Genomic DNA, 17,122 nt, shown 5'->3' with positions numbered 1-17,122 from the left:
AATATGGGTCAGTTTTATCCCCAGGTCTGTCGAACAGAAATCCCGTACGTGACAAGTAAATGAAAAACACAAATGGCATGAATCAACGGGGCCGTGTGTGTTATTACCCAGCACTTGTGTCAACACGCTAGGGAACCAGCTGAGCTGTGAAATATCTAAGCTAGGACACCCGTCGCTTCTCCAGAAATGGCTCTTCCTGGGCCGGGGTCAAGCGAGGAGAGGGTAGGAACCCCATCGCGTTTTGACTAGGTACAAATAGCAGTCTGGGTTCTCCTGTCTGGAAAGTGGCATTTGTTGTGACTGGTATATGGGGGTTGATATAGTGAATTCAGCTGCAGGGTCCATAACAAAAGAAGATTTTTAAGAAGAGGCCGGAGTTGCTTGAATATTCCGGGGAACTTTTCTTGAGTCTGAAGTTATAATGTGAGGTAGAGAGTTGAGTTCTGCATGAAACGATAACCTCCTGAGGGTAAATTATAGTGGACCGCATTCATCAGAGCGTTATGCAAGGGCAGCAGCAGTTCAACCCACATTCCCACATTGCAGTTTTCGTGATTAATTCAAACTAAATGACTCACTTTTCACACACACACACAAAAAAAGGAACCAGAACCCATTTCACAATCCAAATCCAGCTGTAAAATTCTCCCCATTAAAGAGAGATTGTGGGCATTGCATGTGCGGTTGCTTTGGCCCACAAGGTACAGGGGCCCTTTCTTCTTATCAGGCACAGGAACCTCTCTAAACAGCGAAAGAGCTCTGCTGGTATCAGGATTCAGAGGAGAACACACATCTGTACTTGACATGAGCGAACAGAGCTATTTGTTTGTCAAGACTGTGATTAAGTGCGTGACTCTGACTATGAGGAAAGACCAGATAAAGATGTCCATTAGCTGTCCTGAACCCCTCTCTCACACTCTCACAGTGTGTGGTTGAAACTCTCTCAAAGCTTTAAATAGAAGCCATTCTGTGTATGCATCATTTACTGTATGGGACAGTATGGAAGAGTATTAGGGCCAAAACTTATAAGCTAAACGTTTGGTCTTTATCAAAAATGTGGTTGTAGCCCATTGTATGCTTTGCCACGTTAGCAAAGATACATTGTTTGTGTTTAAGTAATCTTTTGCCCATGATTTAATGATAGCAGAAGTTTGAATCTGTCAGCTTTACCGCAGTCTTTACCTGTCGAGTTCATTCTCAACATTGTATTTTGTCTTTATTCTGGAAGTGCAAAAATGAAAGAAAAAAAACGTCCTCCTAATTTTTTGTTCTCTCTCCCTTTGGCATTTATACTCTTCGGTAGTGACAGAGATTAGTTTTACCAAAAAAATAAAAAATAAAATGCTGGCTGCACCATTTTCAAATTCCCCTTCAGTGAGATATCAAGAAAAACTACAAGACCTCTAATCCTCCGCTGCAGCTCTGGCCCCACATAAGTGATTTGTTCTTCTCCTGTGGTGCATGAAGACCTTTTGTAGTCCGGTCAGTGTTACAATTCATTTTCTGTTCGTTTTTGTGGCAGGAAGTAGTGTCAGATGCCGATTGCCATAACTTTTCCGCCCGTGAATTGCCCTCTTGTTCCGCGGTGCCACCCCCCTTCAGACGAAATGGGTCTACTGACCTCTAAATAGGGAAGTTTAATGCGGCCGACCTTTGACTTTAACGTCTCCTAGTTTATGTCTGAGAAAATAGTGAAATTATGACACTTAACGCTGTCGCCTGCGTGTGTCTGGAGCTGTTCTGTGAAGACTGGGGGCCATTGAGAGCGCGGGTCAATTCATGACACCCTTCTCCCTTTTAAAGAGTGACGGGCCGAAACACATTCACATTGACTGACAGGCCCCGAGAACCCAGTAAATGACACATTAAAATAAACTGTAAAAGCTTGATTGGTTCTACACTGCATTGAAATGTTGTTCCTTATTTCTTTTGTAAGCATTTGATTATAGTAATATAAAGAAGAAATGGTTAAGTGTAATTTTACAAGCAATTTCAAGTACAGATTTTTTTCTAAATACTGTTATTATGAGGTTATGCAGTCAATGCTAGACATTATCCTAACAAAGACTGTAGGAGACATATTGAAGAGGCAAGACTTGAGCTGCCAAAGCACTGATAATTAGTGGAAACATTCAGGACTTGAAAGGGTCATTTAGCAGGTCTAGTGGGCCCCCTAGAGGACATGTCCTGAAGATCAGTTCCCTCTGTGAATAAGGGGGCACAGAAACTTCCAACTTTTTTGAATGTAGTATTACACAGTAAGCCATAGCCTCCGGCGGTAGAACACCGGTTGTGTCTGATTTTGTTTTTGTTTGTTCCTGTATAGGTCGTTTGTATAGAATAGGTCTTGCAGATAGAAAATAATCTCTCCGCAATTATTTAAAACACGCTCCAGATGTCACGCTGTAAAAACAGATGGTCTCATGGTACAATCAGGCAATTCTTAAATGAAAAAGAAAACTGTTTAAAACTTAATGAAATAAACACAAACAAAATCAAGAACTATAGGGGAAAAAGAAAAAATCTCCCTTCCCTTCACAGTCCAATTACACAATGGCCCTTTGTATGGGGTAAAGCCTTTACCTCAACCTTAACTAATTCTGGTGTCACCTCTAAAGCCTGTATCGCTGCTCCCTGACGTGTGCTAGCGCTGAGCCATTGGTGAGCAACAACTTAGCACGATCATCTGTTGGGGGTTAGCAATGTAGGCTATGCGAGGAGCCAGAAGCCAGCAGTAGCCTCTTTGATCATCCACCCTGATGTGTGGTCATAGTGGTTTCCACCGCACAATTTCTTTGGCTCAATCAAGGGACCCTTGAAAAGCGCAGTGAAGTCCAACTCTAGAAAAATACAAGAACCTGCCCTGCTTGTAGAGGCACCACCACCACTGCTGAGATCCAATCAATGAGCAATCAGATGCCCTCTTATCTATTTGGCTTGGCTGTGTGGTGGATGTTAATCAGTCCTATATCTCCGTAATGGTGTTCCCGTTAATTGCCTCCCTGCGTTCGGGCCATATCCCCTTTTGCTTATGATCTCTATCTGCAAATGAGGTCAGAAAGGCATATGGATCTAGTTTCTTTGCCGCCTGGCTCTACTGAAGCCTAGCAGGGATTGGACGGGTTTTGGAAGCGGTGCTGCTGTCCGTGGTGTGGCCTGGCGTTTAAAACTGTCCGTAGATCAAGGCACTTGTCGTCGCTCCAATGTGTTGATGTCACTGCGCTGTCAAAGACCCTTGAAGTTGTTCATTACGAGCCTTGTTTCAAGCTCGACTTCAGTTCTCCAACTGTTTCTGGGATACAGCGCGTAGGCCTATATGTCTGCCTTTTCTGAACAATGTCCAGGGTACGTTTTTTAACACAATGGGGTGAGATTTAGTCCCTGTGTTCTTATCGCTAGTCACTTCCCCATGAGAATGGTTTGATTTGCATATTCATTGAGCTTTTTGCATCTGATGCCGATGTCGTTAGACCTGGTAACGGTGTGATATCTGGACAGCTCCGGGGCAAGACAGCCACCCGTCTGAGTGACATGCAAATACACAAAAATAATTCATCAAATTCATGATTTGGGTTAATCACATTCTATACCCTGACTGACGGGCTCCAGAGAGACGGTACTAATCTAAAATGAGTTAAGAGTTCAAACCCGCTGTTGACACAGCATGACAAAGTTGAAAAATTAATTTGACAACTGAACTGTGATGCAAATACCCTGCGTTTGGAGGTGTAGATCCATGTATGGCTAAGGTCGGCTGGGTCACAGTGAATCGCCTTTTGTCGCCTTTCCCCCTTTAACTATGTGAAGGTTAAAGGTTGAGTCAGCGATTCTGGAGAACGCTTGTTGTCAAAATCAGTTTTTTGTCATATTGACTCAATATCTCCTCACGAAACGCTACCTGTCCATACTGTGTGTGTGCTGGAAAATAAATATGGTGTTGATGCACAGCCTAGGCTGTACCGTAAACCGGTCTGTAAACAATTTTATGTAAACAAATGGGGCCCACAGTAGCTACCAACATGCCTGTTTACAGAGCCTATTCTGTGCATTAACACTGGATTAGGAGGAGATATTCACTGATTTTGACAAAGTGATTTGACAACAAGCGTTCTCCAGAATCGCTGACTCCACTTTTAACAGTAATTTCTTTCAAGCTTCTCCTCATGCATAAATAAACCTGAACCCTCCATTCACCAGCCAACCCTTGGGCCATTGGGCCTGATCCAGGGAGCAGAAGGTCTGAAAGCATTCCTCCATGAAGACTTTCCCTTTTTTCTGACTCTAGCTTTGATTTTACGCTCGTTAGCCCCCCGCAGCTCCGCCGGTCCCGGACAAGAGACTCCATACCTGATGAAACAATAGGCGAGCTGTGCTGTATGGTGAAAGCTAAGCCAGGCTCTTGGGACTGCATTGTTTGCCTACGTCACACCGCCATAGGAGAAAAGTGGGGGAGACACCATTATCCACAAACCAAATTAGTTAGCGGCGGAGCGTTACCCCCGAAAGAAGAGATTCTCCAAAGAGGGGACGTCTTACCCAGTCAGTTCTCCTCATAAACCCTTTGTTATTCGCGGGGTGCCCAGCTGTTGGGCTGCTGCTGTCAAAAGCAGAGGACCTTCTCCCTGATCTTCCACCCCCTCGCCCCTAATGATGCCCTGGAGGCACAGGGCTAGAGGGCAGGTGGCAGGGTGAAAGGTCTCTCTCTGGATGGGACAAACTCCACTAGGTCTGAGGGCTTCACTCATCTTGTTTGAAGTACCAGTGAAGATCGGTTGTTGCTTGATTGATGAAGGAGACAGTTTCTTTTTCAAGATAATTCATTAACGAAAGAAAAGTTATTGGATAAATATCCTACCTTAATGAAAAATGTAAAAGCAGGTTGGTACAGATTATTGTAACTGGTGGAATCTGAGAATATAACTTTAAGCTATTTTTTGTAGGAGAAGGACTACAGTAGGAGATCATTTATTATAATGTGAAAATACACATTTTCTATTTCAAGTAGGTCTGCTGCAAACTTTAGAAGAAAACTATTTAACATATTTTCATAAAAAGTGCACTAAACTGTGTGCTTCTCCCTCCCAATATTAAGATTCATTGAATTTGTAAATGGTAAACAATATAGTATATGTAAGCAGAACAAAAATTTAAACAAAATGTAACTTACTGGTAAATAATTAAACTTAACAAATTCTAAATTAAGTTTTTAACTTAAAGCTTGCTGCAAAACTACTGTATAATAATAGCCCTTGGTACAGCACCATATGGTGCAATACTGAACCCTAGTGGACGTATGATTGAACATCACATTTAAAAGAAAAATGGACTACAAAATAACATATTAATTCCAGTATTGATGGGGTTCTGCAGACACATTGTATCATTTAAAAACTAATAAGTCTTTTCTCCTGCTTATTGTCCCTCTTGGACAGTTTTTGCACTGTGTCTGTCACTGTGAGTCCTTTCTGAATGGACCCAGGGAACTGATCCTGGGTAACTTTGTACCCAGTTGCTTGGGGTGTTCTGGAGCAGATTGTGGTCTTGTGATCCGCAAGCACTGTAGCCCCTCTGTGGCAAATGCAGTGAAGCTACTCGCCCTCCTCATTGCACTGGGAGGGTTTTTAGGAAGTACAGAGGGACGTCTCCTCATGTGGGCGGGAGCAGTGGAGATATCTCTACCTTTGATCGCGTTTGTCATATTTTGATTGGCAGCTCTGTTTAACAGTGGAACGCAGGTCTTGAGCCTTCTCGTAGGACCGTCATGTGTGTGCCATTGGGGAGTTGTCTGAGGGTCGTGAGGCGTTCGAGGAGCCCAGGAATCTCGGAGCCTGGCGTTGCACTCCATGTTAATGCTGAGCTCACCGGTGCACTGCATGGTGTTAACCCGGAGGAGGATAGAGTCGCGCGTCGGAGGATGGTGGAGACCCCTCTTCTTTATCCGTGCACTCGCTGCCTTCTCACTGATCCTCACTGATTGTTTAGTAAAGGCTAAGAAGGACAACATTCAATTACAACACGGAAAAGCTTATTTTTAAAGGAGAAGTTCAACTTTTTTTTTTTTATCTTTTTGCCTCACTCTCAGGTTCAAGACAAGGCAACATAAACCATTCCATTAACTGTGTGTGCATTTTTGAATAAGAAATGGGCAAAGGTCACTTATTGCTAGTTAGCTTCCCATTGACTACCAGTATTTGAGCTAAGCTAACAAGCGATGAACAACCTTTGCCAGTTTCTTCTCCAAAAATGCAAGCACGGTTTAAGGCATGGTTTCTGTCACCTTGTCTTGAACCTGAGATTGAAGCAACAAGCTTAAAATAAAAAAGGTTGAACAATTCCATTTAAATTTATTTCTACTAATTTTGACACAAATTTGAGCGTGCTTACTTGGCGTTCCACATTTCTTTGGGGTAGGTGAAGCAATCTTTGCCAACTGATTGAGCGGAGCTGGAGATTTCTTAGAAACTAAACCATCGTGAGCCACTATGTCACCTTGGCCCCCCTCTGTTGACTCTGCATAATCCCAGAACACTTTGGCGAACTGGTAGCGCTTCACGCTGGATGTCGAGTTCACTAATAAACTATCGGAGGGCGTAGAAACAAAATATGAGGGCCATACTTGCATGGATACATCTGAACACCACTTATATAATACAATGATAAAAAAAATTAATGCTTTCATGACAGTGCATCTGACCTGTTTTCGTGGAAGTGCAGGGACTGTATTCGGCCGAATTCAGTCTCCGCCGTGATTTCTCTCAGGCAATCTCCGGTGAGGAAATCAAATATGCGAATCTTCCCGTCGGCACAGCCAGTGATGACACGCAGGTAGACCAGAGTCAGGGATTTCACTTCCCTGAACAAAACAAGACATTCAATTCAACATTGAAGGTTATCAGTTAAATATATATACATATTTAAAACATTTGCAACAACACTATAATTGTATACAATTAACATAAACATGTTGAAGTCACTTTCTGGGACCATTGGCTCCAAACTTTTCTTGCTTTTACTTTGGGTGGTTGTAGGTCATGAGACACTCTTTGGCTTTACAGTTGATGCTCCAGGCCATGACCTGACCGCTTAAGTCTGCGGATAGAAAGTGCCATTCATCGAAGAATAGGCACTTCACTGAGCTCTTGTGGGCATCGATCACCTTCAGGGAAAATAGTACATTAGTGAACTTAATAACAGTATAAACAAATGCAAACCATTATCAAATGTTGAGGACACACAGGATCATATATATAATATAAATTGTTCTCAACACATGACTGATCTTCTCACCCTCAGCAGAGATGCGTTCTTGATGTCCCATATTTTGATAAAACCCCGATCACTGCTGCTATAGATGGCTTTTGTGCTGATCTTCACACATTGGACAGGACTGGAGTGTTTAAAGATATATTCCTCAAGCTGCTTCCCTGTTTGTAGACTCCACACTGGCAAAACATTAGAAAATAGACAGATTATTTGAGTTATTATAAAAATGTGTCAGCAGGGTTATAGGAAGTGTTAAACTCTGAGAGGTTGGTCCATCTTCCAGGTTTTTACAGTTTGTAACATGCCTTTGCGCCAGCTTGTAAGGAGCTTCACCTTCTGCATCTCACCACTGTTCTTTCACCATTTGGCAATTGTGATTGGTAGAAGTTGTATTGGACCAAACAGAAGCAAGTTTGGCACTATTAAAAAAAAAAGTTATAAGCTATCATTTCTGAGGATAAAATCCTAGATGGGGACAATAATGTAGTCCTTCAAAGGGCTGCTTACCTTTAACTAGACAGTCTCTAGCTCCTGAGACAAGTCTGTCGCCGAGGACGTCCAGGCAGTTGACGGTGCCAGTGTGACCGTACAGCATCATCACGCACCTGTCCGTCGTCACATCCCAACACCTACAGACAGACAGACAGACAGACAGGTGTGACCAAACCATCAAATAAACACACCCACACTATCAACTCAGGAATGTTCAGCAGTGTATGAATTAGAACCATCATTTTGAGATATTATTATGGTGACATGCACCTGATACTTGCGTCGCAGCTGGCAGTGATGAGCATGTCTCTCTCCTCGTACAGCAGGACGGCCCGGATGCTGCCCACGTGGCCCTTCAGCACAGACACCAGTTCTGTTCCTGACGCCACGTAGAACAGATAAACCACGCGGTCTTTGGAGCCCATGGCCATCAGAGATCCACCTCTGTAGTCCACCACACGCTGATGGTCCTCTCTGTTCAACACAACCAAATTTGTTTGGGATTTTTTTTTTTTTTTTTTCAGTTTTATTTTTGACTTTTACAGTTTTTGGAGTTTTTTTTTAAAAACATCTAGTGGTGAGATTCTAGATTGCAGTGCTCCCTTGCTATTTACAGAAGCTATGGTGGCCTTCGCAGCTCCTATGTAGATTTAAAAGGCGCATTCACCAAGGTATCTTCTTATCTCTACCTTATTTTGAAGCAATTACACACTTATTAAAACATACTTATGAATATAATATTCTATTTGTACCAAGTCTGTTCTAAATGACAATACATTCTACACACAATGCATTTTAAATATGCCTCCAGCAACATGAAACACCTTACTTATACACACTTACTTGCTCAGCAGCACCTTGGTGAAAAATGCACCACAAAAGACATTTCGCTCTTCCATTTTCACCATCTTAGTTTTGATTTTGGCATAAGCTTCTTTAAATGGCTTGACCTGTGAAAGACAATGCACATATCGACAATTGTATGTCTGGTACAAAAACAAAATATTAGAAAAGTAAGGGTATGATGTGTTGACCTTATGGATGCTAGGTGAAATATCCACTTTTTCATTATCCTCGACAGGGACGGGGACTTCAACGATTTTGGCGTAAGTGGAACTGGTTAAATTGATGCCTCTGAACCTCTAGAACAAGAAAAAAACAATTACTGATTATGTATTTATTTCTAATATAATCTAACGACTACAACAACTTTGGAATACTTGATGGTCATTATTTCTAAGTTATGTAAACACACAAATACCCCACCTTCATCATCGTTTTAATCTGATCTTGAAAAACTTTCCTAAACTTGACGTCCTCCATGGTTTCTTGCGCGAGGTGCTGCCAGTATCGACAGACCTTCAGGCTGCGTCTCAGAGTTTCCTCATCTAACAGACCTGGTAGGACAGACACACATGTACAGTGTAGTGTTGTGTGTGTGTGTGTGTGTGTGTGTGTGTGTGTGTGTGTGTGTGTGTGTGTGTGTGTGTGTGTGTGTGTGTGTGTGTGTGTGTGTGTGTGTGTGTGTGTGTGTGTGTGTGTGTGTGTGTGTGTGTGTGTGTGTGTGTGTGTGTGTGTGTGTGTGTGTGTGTGTGTGTGTGTGCGCACAATAGTAGCCTACTATAAGTAAAAATGAGGAGCAGACAGACGTCACAGTAGTAGATGGGGAATTTGTTGCTTGGCAGGGCTTTGTTGTTACATCCGAGGGATACCCACTTGAATGGAGCTGATTTAACAAGAGCATTCTTGAGTGGTTTAATTGCATCTCCATAGTACCATTAGAATGGCTTTGTGTATGTATAGGCTACTAACAAGTCAATAGACACTAACAGACACTGCTGTTTGACTGTTGCATCAGGATACAGTATTTTGAAGTGCAATGTTTATTTTGAATGAAGATAACGTACCAGAAAACCTGAAATACATTGAATATAGGCATACCAAGAATGCAAATGTCTTTTCTGTTGAAGAACTGCAAATTATCAGTGAACATAGACAGCATTGTATACTATGTGTTGACTTACCTAGTATCCTCTTTGCCAGATCAACAGGCAGGCAGCTTATGAAGTCTCGGTATCGACTCACTCCAGACACAGACTTTGAGGACCCAGGAACCACCATGAGAGCAGGGTCCTCTGAGTCTACCTCACCGTCATATCGACCTTTATCGCGTCCACTCACTGAAAAGATGATCACATGATAGCAATTATTGATCATTTATTTAACAATGCTAAGCCAGTGTGTTATTGAGCAAATTGCAAATATCTTGTTTTATAAAATCACCAAATGTGTTGAGAAACCATCTCTAGCTAACTGTGCAAGTGAAGGCATAGGCTATATGTAACCTTCACCGACATCTAGCGGTACCCATAGGAAATGCAGTTTAAATTAAATATAGGCCTAGCTCAAATTTGCACAGGACTTTTATCTGTTCTAGAATAAATAAATTAAATAGGTTATTTTATATATCTTGCAACAGATTAAAAAAAAGTATCAGACATTGTTTTTTTTATTCCTAAACTAAGCGGCACTGTCTAATCATGATCTTTGCGTACCATTAAATTGCAGAAACCCTCGTTTTTGTCTGACCAGAAGCACGTTCGTCAAATTGGCGACCATGCGTAACAGCTCTGGGTAACACATTGAGAAAAGCCGGCAAAGATAGCGTGATTTCATCCAGTCGGGGCTGCTGTTGAACCAGTCCCAGATCGCTGCCATGTCCACGCCGAGCGGTTTGCCCTCCAGCGCCGGGTCCGTGACGTGACTCCTGCAGGGGAAATCCTCTGGTAACACCGGGCTCCTCGACCTGGCGTAGGTGAATACACCCCATGACGTCACACCCAGCACGCTTTGGACGCTCTCGAGGACTTGCGTGTTTCTGCACCGTAGAACCAGCTCCACCAAGAATCTCCTCTTGAATTCATCCGACACTTTCCACAGACACTGAGTGGTTCCCGGTGGCTTGGGGGCGAAGGCGCATGACGGACACATCCCGCACATGTTTACGCATCCCTCCGCCGCTTTGTAGGTCAGCTCGTGCGCCGACACACTCCCACCAAATGAAACGGAGCTCATAGTTGTTTGCGGTGCTCTCGGTTGGCGGCGAGGTTACCAGGCAACAGGTGTAGTGTTTGTTGTTTTTCCTCTGAACTTGTTGCCAGTCAACAGGTCCCACGAGTTCCACTGTCTTCTTTAGCCCATTTGGTTTTATGTGAGCAATTTTACAATAAGTTGTAGCCTAATCATAGGCTAATAATATAAAACGTATTTGTATATTATCATTTGTCACAAAACAACCGAAACGCCACTCGACTTGAGTAAGTTTGCTGGCTAGACTATATTATGGGAATTATCCACCAAGTTGTAAAAAGTAACCTAGTCCTTCAACTTGTTTTTGCCTAGCCTAGCCTACTTTAGGCATGCCATCAAAAGGCATTGAATAAGATCAAAACAATATGGACTTGGTTTAAAAATGCGTTTAATCAATATTCCAGAAGTCATAACAATGTGTAGCCTATTTTAAATTAGCCTACCTGAAATTAAATAATGACATACAGAACTGAAAAAAAAATATTTGTCACTGTGATTTTATGTTGTGTAATATTAGCTCATCCAAGCTAGAAATGATGTCTGGAGGACTAAGAACAATGTAAGCCAAATAGCTCTAGACCTTATCATTTCCTTTATCATATCAGGGGGGGCTTCTCATTAAGGCAAGGCAAGGCAATTTTATTTATAGAGCACATTTCAGGCACAGGGCCACTCAAGGTGCTTCACAGGGTTAAAATCAAATAAAGAATACAAATACAAAAAAAACATGAACAAATTTAAAACATGGATAAAAATACAACATTTAAATAAAAGAATTAAAACATTTTACCAAAAAAAAAAAAAAATTACAGGTTAAAAGGGAAACAAGAACGTTAAGAGAAACCTACTGGATAAATAATTAAAAGAGATAGACTTTATAAGCTATTCTTAAACTGGCAATATTAGTACAAACAGTAAATACTCTACTGCTATGGTGTCGTAATGTAGGCCTATTCACTCAAAAAAGTGAACACAATATTAACGATCAACAATATTAACTGGAGATTGTTGGGGGAAAACCATCTCAAAATCCTCAAAACTCAACTTCAGCCTCCAAAATCGAAATACATGTGTTTGTATTTCACCGCAGTGCATGTTGGGTATGAACATAGACTTTAAAAAATAATGTATGTAGCCTACAACCAACCAAATGGTTATGCAAAACATATCCCTAACCCAGAATATTTTTTCTCTACAATTTTGGTTATTGTAAAAGTGGTCTTTAATATAGGCCTAATTCCAAGTCATTTCAAGCGTCGTAAACTCGAATTTGCCCGTGAGCACATTGAAGAAGCGGTTCTTGTAAATTAGCCTACGTCAAAATGATTGAAATGAATAGTGTTGCGATAAAGAAATCAAAAGGTCCGTGCGCCGCCCGGGAATCGAACCCGGGTCGAAAGAATGGGAATCTTCCATGATACCACTACACCAGCGGCGCCGATGCATATGAGGAAGACAAAGGTGACTATATCCCCCGTTAAAAACAATATGGCTCATCTATTGAAGGACAGTAGGTATGTTTCACAGTAATATTACTGTTTCATTTAATACACAAAATACCCCACACAATGGTGATAGCGCTGATAAGTTATTTTCAATAAACGTTACCACTTTTATTTGTGCCCTTATTCTGAAAGGTAGACTTATTTACTTCCGGGGCCGCATCGTCGGTCTGTAGTTTTGTTTCTCGCTTCCGGTTTATATGTGAACATCTAAATTTAAGTTTTGGACGATAGTACGTAAAACAGTTAGAGGAATACAGCCGCCGGTCGAGGAGGTGCAAAGGTCTATAAACAAGTATGGCCAAAGTGTAAACTCGGAATGCTTTGTTTTGTATCGTAAAGCCAGAGTTAATCTTAATGATGCTTCTGTGATAGCCACATAGCAGTTACTAACTCTGTCACAGCCGTCACAGCTAGGATAATGCTATCATATTAGCAATATTAGAATCGTTCCACCGACCATGCTTGTCCCAATGTTGCTAAAATGTAATGTTAGCCGGCTACATTGGCTGCTGTATGATGTTTAGTGCGCTAGGATAACATGCTAACGTTAGCTGCCTGTGTATTAGCATGTTTGGTTGTATTTGTGTGAGAAGCTGTCATAAAGACTCATTTATTGACTGACTGATTGAATCTCCCCAGAGGGTGCACTCATGTCGGGCAGGAGCAGCAGCGTGGAGTGGGTCGAGACCACCGAGGAGGTTGTGATGACAGAAGAAAACAACACTCCTCCTGAAGGTGTGATACTTATCCTCATTACCCTGAGCTACAGCTTGACATTTAACGTGGTGACAGGTTTCAAACATAATTGTATTTTTCTTCTTCTAGTGATACCAGTTGAAACGCCAATCCAGAGGTTACTGGACGCTGTGGGGGATGAAGAAGATAACCCAGAGGCTTGTGGCTTTTGTAAGCAAGAGAAATGATTAACTTTGGTACATAATATTGTCAGCATTGTTGGGCTTAATACAAAGTATCCACATTATCTTGGAAAACCACAAATTAGAAAAAACAAATAAGCAATTTGTCAGTGTGTGACGTTTACTTTGTGCAAAAGTAGAAGTTGCTATTGAAGTTGGGATGTTACCATGGACCTATTATAAGAGGATGTTACAATACAATATGCCATGTTAATTTGCATGCTAGTAATATGTATAACTGAGCATACCATTTAACTTCCGTCTTCTCTCTCTTCCAGATTGTGAGGAGTGTCTGACTCTCTTCAATGACCAGAGTGATCCGGCTAACATCAGCGGCCCGTCTTTTATTCTTGACTTTGACACGAGCATGGGGGTCCCCCAGAGGGCCCTGCTCACTCTGCCCTACGGCCTGATGGTAGGCAGATCTAGTATTCACAGTGCAGGCGTCGGGGTCATTAATCACGGCCCTACAGTCTCTCCGGGAATGCATTTTGGACCATATGAGGGGGACGTGACAACAAGGGAAATGGCCAGTGACTTTTCCTGGGAGGTAAGCTCGGATGTGTTCAATTGAAATCAGTAAAATGAAAAGATAAACATTGAGTCTCGACTTGTCCTCTATAGATTCTTCCTATTGTGGTTATTGTGACGTGTGTGTATTGTGTATTGAAAATATTAAAATGTTCTGCAGATCTTCAAAGGAAAAGATGAGTTTGAGTACATCGATGCTGCCAGAGAATCACACTCAAACTGGATGAGGTAATGTGTTGACTTCGCTTTCTCTTTCTGTAACACTCAGTCAGACAGAAAAGCATTACATTTTAACTTTGTGGAATCTCACTTTGCACATTGTCTGATGTAACACCGAATATTTCTCCCCGTCTCTCTTCTCACACAGGTACGTCAACTGTGCTCGCAATAAAGAGGAGACCAATCTGCTAGCGGTGCAGTATAAAGGTAGCATCCTGTTCCACTGCTGCAGAACCATCCACCCAGGAGATGAGCTCATGGTGTGGCCCAGCAGCAAACTGCTCAACCATTTCAGTGAAGCCTGGAGCCAATTGTGGTTGATGAAGTTGAATGCAACAGGTACCTTAAAAAAAAAAAAATCTCAATATTGATGATTTTTTTTTTTTTTTTTTTTTTTTACTATTTTCCATTAGCCTTTCACTGCTGTATTATGGCCACAGGAGAGAACAAAATGAGAGGAGGAATATTATTTTAATTTTTCTTCATTCTTAACATTGTATTTCGTCTTTTTTCCCCAAACATTTTATTTCCACTTTATTCTCAAAGTGCATAATGAAATAAAAACCTTGCTCTCCTGTGGCAGTAATGCTCTTCCGTATCAATGCAATTCCATAGGGAACATGTATCATTTCCTTTACACTGGACATTTCTTACAAGGCAATATTATTTTTTTCCTCCTTCTCTTCTATATTATAGAGAGCGACTCAGCTGTGACATCTCAGGTCTTCCTGTGTTCAGACTGTCAGCTGTCCTTCACCACAGAGGCCTTTCTCCAGAGACACACACAAAGCTTCCACACACAGCCCAAAGCAGACTGTCCCTGTCCCACGCCAGCTACTGAGGCTACAGAGGCTCCTGAACCTGAAAGCCCCGCCTCCACTGCTGACTCGCCCCTGGTGGTGCTACCGGTAGACCCCGTAGAGTCCAATACTTGCGGCGACTGCGGCAAGATCTTCAAGCAAATCCCTCACCTCAAGAGGCACAAGCTCTGTGTGCACTCTAACAAACGTCCGTACTGCTGCCCTCAATGCAGGCGCAGTTTCAGCCAGGCGTCCGGCCTAATCCGACACCAGCTAGTTCACAAGAAGTTGAGGGTGATGCCAGTGCAAAACATAGATACTAGTAAGAGCAAAATCCTCAGTAAGGGTAAGGACACACTGACGTTAGAACTTCTTGACACGGCTGATCCAGCTGTTACCGAGGAAACACAGGAAAAGGATGCAAGTGAGGATCTCCAAGAAGTTATAGATCTGACCGACCCTGAGGATGCCTCTGCAGGAGAGGCGGAATCGTCCCAATACGATTGTTCGGACTGTGGTAAGTGGTTCACAAACGAAATATCCCTCAAAAAGCATAAAGTGTTTGTGCACGATAGGATACGGCCGTACGTCTGCACCGTGTGTCAGAAGTGCTTCGGCCAGCACCACGATCTGAACAGGCACCTGCAGCAACACAGAAGAGCAAGAAAAACCAAAACAAGAGAAAAAGTCATCAAGGACACTGAGGAATCTACCACCACCACCACCACCACCATGCCTTTTAGCTGCGCTGTGTGTACGCTGGCTTTCTCCTCAGTGGAGGCCCTTCAGGAGCACATAAGTGAGCATACCCCAGAAGAGACAACAGTGGATAGGCAAGAGGATGATCCGGAGTCTGCCAATGATGATAATGACCCAGACTTTAATCCTCAAAAGTCAATGGTTGAAACAGTCCAAAATTCTCCCCCTCGGAGGCCGCGGAGACTCGGCGCCGGCTCTAAAATTTCAGCCATAACCAAGCTCATAGCTCCAAAACGCAAGGCACCCGTTTGCAAGAAGCCATCGACCAGCCCAGCTAAGAATGAGAGTGTCTCCGCCGAACCGGAGTCGCCCGCCGCCAAAAAACGAAAGCTGCCGAAACGAAAGTGTTTCAGCTGTAATCTCTGTAAAAGAAATTACGGAAACCCGGACGATCTCAAAGCGCATAAGTGTACTCAGAGAGAGCACAAGTGTGGTCAGTGCGACGCCACTTTCAAAAAGTCCGGTTTCCTGAAAAGACACGAGCAGACGGTGCACGAAAACGCAAAGTCCTACAGCTGCGACCGCTGCGATAAAGTCTTCACGTCGCCGGGCAACCTCAAACAACATCAAAAGAGCAACAGGTGTGACAAGTACCACTGCGCTTCGGAGCTTTTCCCGTGCTCCTTCTGCCAGTTCTCCTTCACTATGAAGAGCTACCTGATCAAACACATCAAGAGGCATCACCCCGTCGACTATCTGACACTGCCCGAGTCATCAGGCCTCTTGGAACAGCTAATAGAAGAGGAGGAGGACAAAGATAGCACATGCCCTCATTGTGGAATAAACGTCCCGGGCAAATCGTTAAAAACTCACCCGTGCTTCCAGGAGTTGAAGGTGCTGTACTTGTGCCCCGACTGCGGAAAGGGCTTCTCCAACCACTACAGTCTAAAGACACACCAGCGCATACACACGGGGGAGAAGCCGTTCAACTGCCCACACTGCAGCAAAAGCTTCTCGTACACAGGCCAGCTCAATGTGCACCTGCGGACCCACACGGGGGAGAAGCCCTACCTGTGCACGCACTGCGGGGAGAGCTTCCGTCAGTCGGGAGACCTGAAGAGACACGAGAGGAAGCACACGGGGGTCAGGCCCTACAGCTGCCCAGAGTGTTGTAAGAGCTTCAGCCGACCGCAGAGCCTCAAAGCTCACCAGATGCTCCACTTAGGACAGAGGATGTTCAAGTGCACCCAGTGTGGAAAGAGCTTTTCAAGGAACTACCATCTCAGGAGACACCACCAGAAGATGCACTTGTAGTCAACCCTAAATTGGTGACAGTGTAGAAATTGAATTGCACTTAATGTTCGACTTGCATTCTTGAATGTTCTGTACATAGCATTTAAATTCAATGAATGACATACCAAGGAATTTTGATTTGTAGAAAATGTATATTAATTATTTGAGATAAATTTAAACATTCATTGGATTGTTGCAGTTAACAATAAAATGGATGGGAACTCAATACACTCATCTTGCTTTGAAATAAAAACACCCAGACATACCATGCATCACTGTTGACCATTTATTCCACAAAACATACAATGCAAAG

General features: G+C 42.9%; 2 protein-coding genes across 2 annotated transcripts; one reads left to right on the top strand and one right to left on the bottom strand.

Annotated features, from left to right (window-relative positions):
• Window positions 1–5,449: 5,449 nt before the first annotated feature.
• fbxw10 (F-box and WD repeat domain containing 10) lies at window positions 5,450–10,830 on the bottom strand (the record flags this gene model as incomplete). Its single annotated transcript, XM_080049676.1, has 12 exons — window positions 5,450–5,988; window positions 6,385–6,578; window positions 6,695–6,853; window positions 7,014–7,156; window positions 7,288–7,442; window positions 7,771–7,892; window positions 8,026–8,229; window positions 8,599–8,705; window positions 8,790–8,897; window positions 9,022–9,152; window positions 9,780–9,935; window positions 10,311–10,830. The coding sequence occupies 12 exons, from the start codon at window positions 10,828–10,830 to the stop codon at window positions 5,450–5,452; spliced, it is 2,538 nt and encodes an 845-aa protein (XP_079905802.1).
• Window positions 10,831–12,604: 1,774 nt separating this feature from the next.
• Window positions 12,605–16,968, top strand: prdm9 (PR domain containing 9). The gene is made up of 7 exons (XM_080049717.1): window positions 12,605–12,642; window positions 12,990–13,085; window positions 13,176–13,256; window positions 13,546–13,817; window positions 13,959–14,026; window positions 14,166–14,356; window positions 14,714–16,968. The coding sequence occupies exons 2-7, from the start codon at window positions 13,001–13,003 to the stop codon at window positions 16,828–16,830; spliced, it is 2,814 nt and encodes a 937-aa protein (XP_079905843.1). The 5' UTR covers window positions 12,605–12,642; window positions 12,990–13,000; the 3' UTR covers window positions 16,831–16,968.
• The last annotated feature ends 154 nt before the right edge of the window (window positions 16,969–17,122 follow it).

The sequence above is a fragment of the Ammodytes marinus genome, assembly GCF_949987685.1.
Source record: "Ammodytes marinus genome assembly, chromosome: 20".
NCBI lineage: Eukaryota > Metazoa > Chordata > Actinopteri > Uranoscopiformes > Ammodytidae > Ammodytes > Ammodytes marinus.
The sequence above is the reverse complement of the archived record's forward strand: the minus strand, read 5'-3'. Positions and strand labels throughout refer to the sequence as shown.